Below are 12,806 nucleotides of genomic sequence, written 5' to 3' on the forward strand. Positions count from 1 at the left end.
ACTTCTACAATACTGGGAAAGTGGAAGAATTATTTAAAAGAAGAAAATCAAACTAAAACTAATATGATTAATTTACTTGCCATTGATAAGATGACTTGCAAAACGATACACAGGGTACTGGTCGAAAAACGAGATTTTAATCCGCCGACGGCAGAGAAGAAGCTAATGGCAATGGGATTCAGTAACGATGAATGTCAGAAAATTTATTCTTTACCATTTGTCGCCACAAAAGAAATAAAACTTTCAATGTTTCAGGATAAAATAATTCACAACGTACTTTACACAAAAAAATATTCTTCACAAAATGAATAAAGTCGAGGATCCTTTCTGTCCTTATTGCGCAAATGTGGAGCAAACAGTCACCCATTTATTTGTATCCTGTCCTATTGCTGCTTCCTTCTGGTCCGACCTCACTGGTTGGTACCAGTGCATTTCCAAAGAAACTCTAACTCTAGGCAGGAAAGAAATCATGTACGGCATCTTGAATAATTGGTCCTCTTGTTCAGCCCTAAACCATCCTATTCTTATTGGCAAATACCTAATCTATTGTAAAGCAATAAATAGAGTCAGTTTTCTTTTTGCTGATTTTAAAGCGTTATTACGTCAAAAAATTGAAACAGAAAAATACGTAGCATTCAGCTCAAACAAATGGAGCACTTTTTACGAAAAATGGGCCAGATTTTTAAATTGACAACTAATTTCAATGTTATTGTTTGTATAGTTTTTTTGTTTGTTTTTGTTTTGTTTTTTTCTCTGTAGCTTAATAGTTTAAATTATTTAAATGAGATTCATTGTAACCTTTGTTACATGTAGTGAACAGTGTAGTGTATATGCCTTGTTTTCTTGCATCATTTATATTGCATGTAATATTTTATACGACAGCTCTGTAATGTATGTTTGACTGTTCAATAAAGTGATAAAAAAAAAGATAAGCCTCTTGTTAGACGATCAGCTGAGTTCTCGTCAATTAAAAAATGCCTTCACTGTTAAGGACTTGTGTGAGACTGTATTTCTTCAATTCTGTTTACAAACAGCTTAAATGTCCTGCTTTGGCGATGTATTTACCATGACATGTTCATGCTATCCGACCAAAACGTGATTTCGCGATTTGCAATCTTCAATGCTTTCGATATCGATACACTTAGTCTTAATCCTAGAATTGCGCCCATCTGCTCTAAATGAGGGATTCTTGAGGCTGTAAAGGGTGCAACTTTTAACTTAGAAGCCACTAGGTGAACTGAAACAGTTCCATCACTGTGCTCATATCTTTAATACGCTACAGTTCCATACGCATATTCGATTAAGGTGGCCGAACACAGTTTGCGCGCGCTAAACAGATTCTGTTACTGATGCTATTAAGCGCGCGCTAGGATTGTGGTACGCGAATACGGCGGTCGATAAAGTGATCTCTCAATTTCACATGAAATGGATAATAAAGTTAAGTTTTGATCCTAAATAACGAAGTTTCTCGTTTCTGAACTCTTTTTCTTTTCTTTCCGAGCAAAAAAGTCATTCACCAAGACCTTTTGCATGCTTTTCATCTTTGCCATGAAACCCAATTAAAGCCACGCATGTGCATTCGACCAAAAAATTGCGACTGCTTGTTTTCGCGGAAATGAACTGTTTTCTAAGGAACCGCTCATTAGAATTTCGTGACATTTGGCATGAAAATAGTTGCCTAAAAGCGTAACTCGCCTACAAAGAGAAACTTAAATCTAACAGAGGGTATCTTCACAAAACATTAAAATGCAAAATCAATATTTATAGGAGATCTCTCTGTTAAAATTACATGAAAATAGTGAGTTTTTCTGGATACAAAAATTGGAAAAAATCTAATGAGTACATTTTCCAAAAATAAAGGAAACTTACCATTTATTGACGTTTAATAGTTCGCTGCGTTGCCATGGAAACGGTACTTAGCTCAACAAGACCTACGAAAATACATTCCCTCTTAGCTAGCCTTACACCATACCAATTTTGGGCGTCGAAAAATACATAGTTTCCAAATAACGTCTTCTAACACCTGTACACTAAAAAACTGTATTCGGCCACCTTAAGCCGCGGCCACACGAGCGAATTTTTGCTCGCGCAGGTGATGCGATTTTTTCAAATTTTGTCGCGTCGCCAGCGCGAGATGAAAATCGCACGTGTAGCCACCCTCGAACTTGCGACGCGACAGGTGAAAAATCGCAAGAAAAAAGTCGCCAGTATTGAAATTTTCGCGACAAAATCGTAGAGATAGCATCCGTGTAGCCACCCTGCAACTTAGCCTCGTCATCCGCGATAGCTCGGGAAACGCCGGCCTATCAACGAGTAAAATTTCCGTCCGAAGTTGATAGTAAAATCCTTCTTCCTTTCTCTTCACGAGCCATGGACGGACGCGCGTTGACCTTTTCTTAATTTTCTTCTTCCTTCGTTTGCTTTTTATCGTCAAGAAGAAGAATGCAAATAAACGATAAAACAATATCCTCGTCCGAAAGGGCCGTCCGCCATGTCTGTTTACAGCGCCAGGTCTCTTGAAATGTGCAATTCACGCGGCTTTCAATTTGTCGCCAAACTCGCTAGAATTTGTCACTCGTGTAGCCACCCTCTCGCGCTGGCGACGCGACAAAATTTGAAAAAATCGCATCACCTGCGCGAGCAAAAAATCGCTCGTGTAGCCGCGACTTTAGGCATCTACGAATACGTGCAGGCTCCCGAGCTTCACATCCCCGTCTACCGGCTGAAGACATCGCGATCTTTATGTTCTCTGAATGCTCTAATTCATTGAACCACTGCCTAACCTTCTTTTCCTATTTCATATGTAGCGACTCCTCATTAGTCGATGCCTGTAGACCAGCGTCAGAAATCCCAAAGGGTTGCAAAATGTGTTTTTTCTTCTCAGCAAACTGCACTTTATTAGGTCTAACATCTGTACACATCTCCAGGTGGATGCACTCTGAACATGTTTTCCTTCTCCACCCATAGTATTCTGAGCGTCTTCACACAGGGCAGCTCTTCATCATCTAGATCCACCTTTCATGCTCTATCCTCCGCTGGTATCTCCTTCAACAATACTTCTGAATTGGACAGCCATTTGCGTGCGTGTATGCCAGCCATCTCCTACAGCGTCGGAAGTTTTCTGTACTAGTCTATCGCTGTCTTATCTTATGGAACTGCATCCATGCTATTGTCCATATATGCTCACTCTAGTAGTTTCACCGCAGCCAGTGGAACATTTTATTTATACTTCGTCGAACGAATACGAACTGCGACTGAAACGGCGACCAATTCATTCCGAATACCACTAAAATCAATTCATATTCGTCTGGTACCTTGGTTTGGTCGAGCGCTCACCATAAAAGTCCATTATTTTTGGCTATGTTCTGATACAAGACTTCCGTGGAGATACATCTCTGCTATAGGTCACACACTAACGCTATTGCTTGCTTGTGGAACCGCAGCAAAATGCTGAAAAGCTCCCGTTGCAACTTAGGTCCCTGGTGTATGACATGGCTCAAAGAGATCCCCTCGCACTTGGCTGACGCGTCAGAAACAGCGCACGTCTCCGTCGTTGCTTTTTCCGGCCTTATAACAGGAAAGTGTAGTATGTAGCAGGACCCAATTGCTTTTTTTCTCTGTTTTTGGGATCTTCATTACCCGACCTTTCTTCTGGCTCCTTAGGAATGCATTTCTCTGTACCGCTCAAGCGTCTCCGGGCTGTCTCATAGTTGTACGGTAACACTGACCGGTCGTCTTTCCATGGGATTACGACTTCGTAACGACCACTATCATATTCGATTGATCGCGAGCGCGAATTTCTTGTTGGAGTCTCAATGCTATGACTCAGTAGTTCTATCACCAAGAAACTTTGGAATTAACCATCTATTTGCTGCTCTTATCGTCCACGCGTATAAAATAAGTGTGACCGAAACGTGTTTGATAGCCTCCCTGATCAGTACTATTTGCATCGCCGATACATGTCCATCCGAGGGCCGTTAACCATGGAACTGTTTTTCCTGGCTTCCCTCTCACATCCCTCACTGATTGATACCGATGAAAATGCCGACGATTGGGCGTGGTCCAAGGTAAAGTGATACCTTTTAGATGCTCCCACTTCTTCACGTATTTAGCCCAGTTGATTACTCCAATGTTCCCTGTAACGCGTTCTGCGATGAAAGCTGCTATCTGTACATTTATCTTTCCATCTACACTTTGAAGTTTTAGTACGAATCTTTTTGTCTCGAAGCTGTCGGTGTGACCATTTTGAACGTTAACGGTTACTCTACGCTCCTTCCCTTGAGGTCCTAACTCAGCTGCTACATCACCGTTGATGTATGTCGTAATACTAGCGTTGTCTTGTGCCATTTTTGAATACTAGTGTTCCTCAGTCAGTGCAACATATTCGCTTCTATTTTTTTTTTCATGTGCATTGCTGTTATGTGCGATTTCTCCGGCAAGACCCGTGTGGACTCCCCTCGGTGGTATCTCTAACTGGAGCTTCTTTTGTTTCATCTTGATGGACTTGTTAGGGCTGACGATTGTAGCTGTCACTCCTATTGCCGTTTCTTGCAATCTCCGGCCTCCCCTTTGCTTTACAATGTAGTGCGCATGTCGGCGTCCGTTCAAACCAAAAAATCGGGACTGTGGGAACTATATTCCCTGGTGGGTCTCTCCTAGGCATCTGTAGCAAAAACGTCGTTGCGCCGCTTTCAGCCACCTCTTTTCAACGGTTATAACTTAAAACTCGTCGCACTAAATGGGGTGGTTATTTCCAGAGACCCTCCATGTGCGGCGGCTCTTACTAGGCCAGATTTCTCTTCGGGGTACTGGAATTGCCCCATATCTTTCAAAGCGTCTCAGCTAGTACTATCTGGAATTCCGATTCTTGTATAACCCATTGTCGTAATATTTCAACAAGCTGCTGTTTCTCGTGTTCAAAAAACCATCGATGGTACTGTGCCAGCATTTACTCTATCATCTTCCTCTGTAGCTTATCATAGAGCGATCTATTTCCCAACTCCTAATGTCGGTCAGCCTCTTAAAGGTTGATAACTGCTATGTCTGGGATAACAGCGAACTTATCTATATCTTTGACGTTACCGGCACGGATAAGCTTGCAAGTAGAATGCGATCTGTCGTCTTCTTCCTCCATACTTTCTAATCTGCTCTTAGCAGCTTTATAAGCAGACGTTGAATGATCCTAATTCTCAATAACCCTTAACCCTTCGCCCGGTAAGTACTGTCTGAGCTACAGTAGCTTGTGTTCGGGAGCCCAGTTGCTTTGTCGATACCGGCTTGAAAAATACTGGGCGCTGATGCTTTGCTTAGTGGACCCTCTTGCTGTGGTCGCTGCCTGATAGTGTTTTCCGAGTCCTGTTGTCGTATAATTCTGCTTCTAGGCCGAGATCCTCGCTGATCTCTGTCTCCAGAGCTAACTGGTTTTTTTTTTTTGACGTTTTCCTTGGCGATCTGTTATGCCTGTTTATCTTTTCGGGACCGACTCTCAAGCTCTCTTAATTTCTTGAGCAAATTCTTCTTGGACCTTCTCCATCCTTCTCCGCCCCAATGGCTAGCTCTAAACTAAAAATAGCTTTTTGCTCTCGAGCCTTTCTTTGTCCGACGTGTAAGTCTTCACATCTCTGGGAAGCACAATATACGACGCTAGATGATTCGCAGATTTTCGCCATAAAATGACGATTTTTCTAGAAAAAATTTGGGTGGCTAGGTGCACTTTAATTAGGGGCCGGTCGCACTAGGCGACGAAAATTTTGTAAGCTCGGCCGAATTTCAGGAGAAAATTGGTTTAACAAATTTTTGTTCCAGAATTTTTGTTAAACGCGATCGCACTGGGAAGTGACAATCTTATCTTTTATGCCGAAAACGTCAATCAAATTGTTTGCCCTTCTCAAATATCCATTTCGGCGACTTGAACTTGGTTCTTCGTTTATGATCTGGCTTGGAAAAATTTGGGAGATAACTGAACTCCCTCTCTGTTCCTGTTCATCTGTCAGTAACGACATGTACGGCCCAACGGCAGCTGCTCCTTGAAACCGCTGAAAATCGAAATTTTGGTACGGAAAGCGGGCGAAATTTTCACTGTCCATGCTTGTTGCACTGAAGTACTTTTCTTGGCGCGCTTTGAATTAACATGATACCTGTTCTCGAGTTAATGGAGTATGGAAGGTTATCATAGATTTTGTGACACTAAACAAACAAAAAAGTGCGATAAAATCGCCTGACAAAAAGTCGGCGAGCCCAAGGGGCTCGCCGATTTTTTGTCGCGGCTTCTTTGAAGTTTGGTAAGGTCGGAAAAAATTTTGTCAAGGCGAAACACGCCGGTCGCACTCGTCTACAACACTCGTTGACAGTTTTTTTTTGCAAAGTAAACAAAAATTCTGCCTAGTGCGACCAGCCCCTTAGGTGAGCTTGGCATGTTGTTAGTATCAGTTGGGGCTGGAATACATAGTTTATGACAATCGGGAACTTTGCAGTAAAGGCAAATTACACATTACATGTGTTTTTAGTTATACAAGTCATTCGGAAGCCTCGTTTAATGTATATTCCGAAAATCTCAAATTAACCTTGTCTAGACCGGGCTTCTTTTAATTTTTGTCTTCTTTGGCAAGGTCTAGGGGTGGGGGCCCCCCTCTATAACAGTGTAAATATATGACAGTGAGACTTAGAGAGTAGATAGTGCCTTGAAAGACGTCTCCTTTGAGGTCCACAGCGTGAAGTGATGACGTCATTTAATGTGGTAAAAAAAGGTGCCAAATGGCGGCCATCTTGGATTTCTGGATTTTCAAAAACCCTTTAGGAAAGCCGCGAAATTGAACGAAAACTTATCAAAACCAATACACAAACAACGTTATGAGCTAAACATGTTTAGAAATACGAGAAGAAAAGTGTTCTTTCTTCATTTTAAAAAAAGATTTTTCTATTTTCTCAAAAAAATGCCTGTAGAAAACGGTTGCCACGGTAACATCTACGTAAGCCAACGAACACTAAGGACCATATTAAAGTTTTTTTCTGGATAAATTTCTGAAACAATCCTAAAGTTTAAGATAGTTGGCTCAAATATTTTAAAGTTATTCAGGTTGAAAGTCGCCGTGGCAACAATCAGCACTCCCAACTACTCCTCGGTCTAGATAGGGGTAAAGTATTTAAGCAAGACTCCATAAATTGGTATCCTCTATTGACATGATGTTATCAAAGATGTTACCAAAGTTTCACGAAACAAATGCATGTACTTGGCTATAGCAGAATCAATCTTTGGAGAGTGAAAAAGTGCAATAAAATTCTCATCGCCGCAACCGAGTACATTAAGAAACCAGCTTTTGGAACCTTCCTTCTCCACCAAGTTTAAACCAGTATCGACTCACTACGTTGCTCCAATTAAAATACTTTGTTCCACAGACATGAAGGTCTTTGAAATTACATTAAATTAAATTAAGTAAGAAGATAATGAGTTGGGGTCTTTGTGTTGTCGGTGGGTTTGTCTAAGCAGGCATTTTAATGTTTCTTGTTAAGAAGTGTTTTACAAAATGCATTTATGGAGACCTAAGGAAACCTGCTTTTCACTGAATTGGTCCATTTTTAAACTAACCGGTGATGGTAAGCTCCCTTAAATCTTCAATTCCTCAACGTCGCGCAATTTGTATGCTAAAGTTAAAGTTGTAGACAAGTATAACGTTAGATTGTAAACCTTATTCCAGTAATATATACTTCAAACATACAAGTCATATATTACCTGGTTCTGGACTCGGTGTCGGGGACGCTGCTCTGTTTTTGGTTGGTGTGGTTGTCCACGGAGTCACATTGGCTATTAAGAATCAAATTAAAAACGAAATAAATAGAAAAATCTTGTAAACCAGTTGGTCAAGGTGGTACACTTGCAAACTTATCAACTTATCCGGGATGCTTGTCAGAAAACCGCCTGGTATTTGATTGCGGATCGACGGCAAATTTAAATGTGGCAGTTTTTGACAAGTACAAACAGATGTTCTATAATCCTCAGTATCAGGAACAATAAGAGGCGATCAGTCAAACATTGGCTAGGTATTTTTTCTACATGTATCTAAATGTCATAGAGGGTCTCCTATTAACCGGCACATTTTTATTATATTTTCAGGCAGTTCCATTTATTTTAAAAGGAGAGCGCTCACTTTCTGAGAATCTGTTAAAGTTCTTTAAACATTTGTGAGCTTAGGATCGATTAATAGCTGCTGTTCGCGAAATGAGTGCACGCACATTCCCAAAGAGACAGTTGGACGCGTCCCTTTGGCATTGTTAATTTCAACCTATGAGGAACGTGTTTGCCTGAATTTACCAGGCAACTTAAATTACATAAATTGGCTTTAAGAGGGTTATGGTGGATCAATTGGATAGTATGCGATCATGTTATTGAGAAGTTTGAGATTCAAAATATCTTAAAGCTGTGCAACGGGAATCGTTGAAAAAGTTGGCTAACATACAAGATGTATTCGTTATATTATTTTACCGACACGGTTGGGAAAGTCTCTAATTTTCCAAGCTGCGCCGATGGTTTTTGATGTCGTGGAACGGTAGAACTTACAATCCATAGCTGTCGTAATTTCGCTTTTGATGTCGCTGACAAAGGATCAAGTCGAATTTTTTAAAACTACAGGGGTCACCGATGAAAAATCCAAGCCGATAAACCAATTAGTAAATGCCACAGCGCATGCGTACAAAATGGAATCGAGAAGTTAATTCAAATGGCTCATAATGATAAGAAAATCTCTTTTAGCATATTAATAGAAACTACATTAATGGAGAAATTGTTTTTCATCGAAATGGTACTTTTTTAAAACTGAACTGTAATGGCTTGCTCCCTTAAAAATTCGTTAAAATTTCAAAGTATTCATCGTCGCCCAGTTTCCATTTGAAAGTTGTCGGCAAATGTAACATTACATTTTGAAAACCGAAATTTAGTAATATATACTTCAAAAAATACAAGTCATATATTACCTGTTGCCGGAATCGGTGTCTGAGACGCTGATCTGTTTGTGGTTGGTGGGTCTGTCCGTGGAGTCAAAGTAGCTGTTAAGAATCAATTAAGAAACACAATAAATAGAGACATCTTGTAAACCAGTTTTTCAAGGTGGTGTACTTGCAAACTTATCCATGATACCTGTCAGAAAACTGCCTGTATTTAATAATGGATCAACGGCACCTTTCCGAGAATCTGAAGACTTCCAAATATTTGTGACCCGAGGGAGCGACCTACATTTTTGTAGAATAATATTAATATAAATACATAAAACGTATATTTGAACTGCGGGTGAAAGATGAAACAGAAAAAAGATCTTAGCAGTTTTTCGTTTTAAGCCGCTGCTTAGCATTGTTTTTGATAGCTAACACAGTTGTCCCTCTATTGCTGCAGTCAGCTTGTAGGCGTGCTTGTTTCCTGACCTCTTTCGTTGCTCTTTCATGATATGATCTACTGCCCATTCAGGTTTTTTTCTCCAAATACAAAGGTCCTTCCCACAATTTGTCCTTACTAGCTAACTCCTCTACTGATAAGCCTCTTGTTAGACGATCAGCTGAGTTCTCTTCAGTTAAAAATATATTCACTGTTGAGGACTTGTGTGAGACCGTATTTCTCCAATTCCGTTTGCAACAAATGGCTTATATCTCCTGCTTCGGAGATGAATCTACCATAACACTTTCATGACATCCGACCAAAACGTGATTTCGCGAGTTGCAATCTTCAATGCTTTCGATATTGATACACTTAGTCTTAATCCTAGAATTGCGCCTCTCAGCCTCAAACGAGGGATTCGTGTGGCTGTAAGGGGTGCAACTCTTGACTTGGCAGCCACTAGGTTGACCGAAAAAGTTCCATCACTGTGCTCATATTTTTAATACACTACCGCTCCATACGCATCTACGAATGCCTGAGGGCTCGCGGACTTCAAATTCCTGTCCACGGGCTGAAAACATCGCGATCTTAATCTTTACTAAATGCTTTGGTTCATTGTTGAACCACCGCCTAGCCTTCTTTTCCTGTTACAACTGAAGCGACTTCTCACTAGTCGATGCCCGTGGTCCAGATTTCTTGGAACGAAGCCTTTGCTCGATAGGTATATGGCGTCCAAAATCCGAAAGTGTCGCAAAATGTGGTTATTCTTCTCAGGAAGCCTGCGCTTTATTAGGTCTAACATCTGTACACATCTCGAGGTGGATGCAATCGGCAGATGAACATGTTTTCCCTCTCTACCCACAGTACTCCGCGCGTCTTAACAGAGGGCAGTTCCCCCATTATCTAGATCTACTTTCCAATGCTGGTATCTCCCACAACAATTCTCCTGAGTTAGACAGCCATTTACATGCGTGCATACCAGCATTCTTCCACTGCGTCGAAAGTATTTTGCACAAGTCTATGGCAATCTTATCATCTGGAACTGAATTCATGCTATCGTCCATATATGTTGAGAGATAGTTGGAGATAATATTGCCAGAGATATTATTGTTACCGTAACCAGTGGATAATTTTATTGATACTTCTTCGCGTGTTCTTGTACGACGAACAGCGGTTGAAACTGCGACGAATTTATTCCGAATGCCACTCATTTGAATTCAATTTCATCTGGTACCTTGGTTTGGTCGAGCGCTCTCCATACAAGTCCATTATACTGGATATCTTCTGGTTTAAGACTTGTGCAGAGATACATCTCTGCTATGCCACAGACTAACTCTATTGCTTGCCCGGGAACCGTATAAACGCTGGAACGCTCTCGCTGCAACTTAGGTCCATGGTGTATGACATTGCTCAAAGAGATCCCCTCGCACTTGGCTGCCGCGTCAGACACAATACTTGTCCTCGTCGTTGCTTTGTCCGGCGGTAGGTAACAAGACTCAAAGGGCTTTTTCTCTGTTTTTGGGATCTTTCTTACGCAACCTCTGTTCTAGCTCTTTTTGAGAATGCGTTTCTCTGTACTTCTCAACCGTCTCAGGGCTGTCTCGTAGTTGTCTGGTAACACTGAATGGTCGTCTTTCCAATGCAATTCGACCTCGTACCGCCAGCTCTCACGTTTGATTGATCGCTTAAGTTTCTCGAGCGCGGTATTTCTCGTTCGAAGTCTCAATGCTCTGACTAAGCACCTCTATCTCCAAGAATGTTTGGAGTTTGCAATCTAGTTGAACTCGTAACGTCATCACGTATAAAATAAGTGTGAGCGACACTTGTTTGATAGCCTCCCTAAAGAGTACTATTTCCATCGCCGATAAATGTCCATCGGAGGGTCGTCAGCCGTGCAACTGTTTTTACTGGTTTTCCTCCAACATCCTTCTTTTGATTGATACTCACGAAAACGTCGATGATTGGGCGTGCTCCAAGGTAAAGTAAAACCTTTAAGATACTCCCACTTCGTCGCGTATTTTGCCCAGTTGATTACTCCAATGTTCCCTGAAACGCGTTCTGCAGTGAAAGCTGCTATATTTACATACATCTTTCCATCTAAGCTTTCAAGATTTAGCTCGAGGATTCTTGTCTCGAGGCTGTCGGTGTGACCATTTAGAACTTTAGAAATTACTCCACGGTTCTACCCTTGAAGTTCTAATTCAACTGTTGATGTATGTCTTACCACTGGCGTCTTCCAGTAGCGCATTGACGACAACTCCTCTTGCGCCATTATTGATTACTGCTGTTGCTTAGCTCAGTGCGACATATTCACCTTTAGTTTCTTTCATGTGCATTGCTGTTGTGTGCGATCTCTCCGGTAAGATCTGTGTGGACTCCGCCTCCGTGGTATCTCTAACTGGAGCTACTCTAGTTTCATCACGATGGACGGTTTGGGGCTGACGATTGTAGCCCTCACTTATATTGCCCTTTCTTGCAATCTCCGGCCTCTCCTTTCTTTTCAATGTAGCACGCCCTGTTGTGCGTCCCTTCAAACCACAAAATCGTGACTGTGGGAACGATATTCCGTGATGGGACTCTCCAAGGGATCTATAGCAAAAACGTTGTTGCGCTGTTTTCTGTCACCTCTTTTCAATGGCTATATCTTAAAACTCGTCTTACCAAATGGGGTGGTTGTTTCGCCAGACTCTGAATGTACGGCGGCTCTTGCTAGGCCACTGGTGTGGAGTACCTGCAAGTGATCTGGTCTGGCGAAGAAAACGTTTGATTTCTCCTCGGGTACTGGAATTGCTCCATATCCCTCGAAGCGTCTCAGGTGGTACTGTCTGGAAATCTGCTTTTTGTATAACCCATTCTTGTAATCTTTCTACGCACTGTCGTTCAAAAATCCATCAATGGTACTGTGCTAGCATTGACTCTGTCATCTTCCTCTGTTGCTAATCATATAGTGATCCATTGCCCAACTCCTCATGTCGGCCAGCCTCTTTAAGGTTGATAACTGCGATGTCTAGGATATCAGCGAACTTCTCTATATCTTAGGCGTTACCGATCGGATTGGCTTAAGATCCCCAAGTTCCTCCAAATAGAATGCGATCTGTCCTCTTCCTCCTCCATACTTTCTAATCTGCTCTTAGTAGCTTCGTAAGCAGAGGTTTAATGATCCAAATTCTCAATAACCCTTAACGTGTCGCCCGATAAGTACTGTCTGAGCTACTGTAGCTTGTGTTCGGGAGCTGCAGTTGCTGTGTCGATACGGGCTTGAAAAAAAAAATGGGCGCTGATGCTTTGCTTAGTGAACCCTCTGGCTGTGGTCGGTGCCTGACGGTGTTTTCTGAGTCTTCTCGTCGTCTAATTCTGCCTCTAGGCCGAGCTCCTCGCTGATCTTTGTCTCCAGAGCTGACTGATTTTCTTTGACGTTAACCGTGGCGATATTATTGGGATTCGA

General features: G+C 41.7%; 2 protein-coding genes across 12 annotated transcripts in view; one reads left to right on the top strand and one right to left on the bottom strand.

Annotated features, from left to right (window-relative positions):
- The window catches only part of LOC146485634 (ras-like protein 1), a 567,471-nt gene that overhangs the window by 433,059 nt on the left and 121,606 nt on the right, over positions 1 to 12,806 (top strand). The window lies entirely within an intron of this gene.
- Positions 1 to 12,806, bottom strand: part of LOC146485651 (exoskeleton protein RP43-like) — a 77,435-nt gene that overhangs the window by 58,893 nt on the left and 5,736 nt on the right. For 6 of the 7 annotated variants that reach the window (XM_085102971.1, XM_085102976.1, XM_085102973.1 and 3 more), the window contains exons 3-4: positions 8,968 to 9,039; positions 7,730 to 7,801 (exon numbers count right to left, since the gene is read on the bottom strand). The exons of the other annotated variant lie outside the window; for it this stretch is intronic. In XM_085102971.1, the coding sequence (XP_084959097.1) occupies positions 7,730 to 7,801; positions 8,968 to 9,039 (144 nt within the window). The remainder of the gene's footprint in view (positions 1 to 7,729; positions 7,802 to 8,967; positions 9,040 to 12,806) is intronic. 7 annotated transcript variants of the gene reach the window in all.

This window comes from Pavona decussata, unplaced genomic scaffold (genome assembly GCF_977016875.1).
Source record: "Pavona decussata unplaced genomic scaffold, jaPavDecu1.1 SCAFFOLD_25, whole genome shotgun sequence".
Classification (NCBI taxonomy): domain Eukaryota; kingdom Metazoa; phylum Cnidaria; class Anthozoa; order Scleractinia; family Agariciidae; genus Pavona; species Pavona decussata.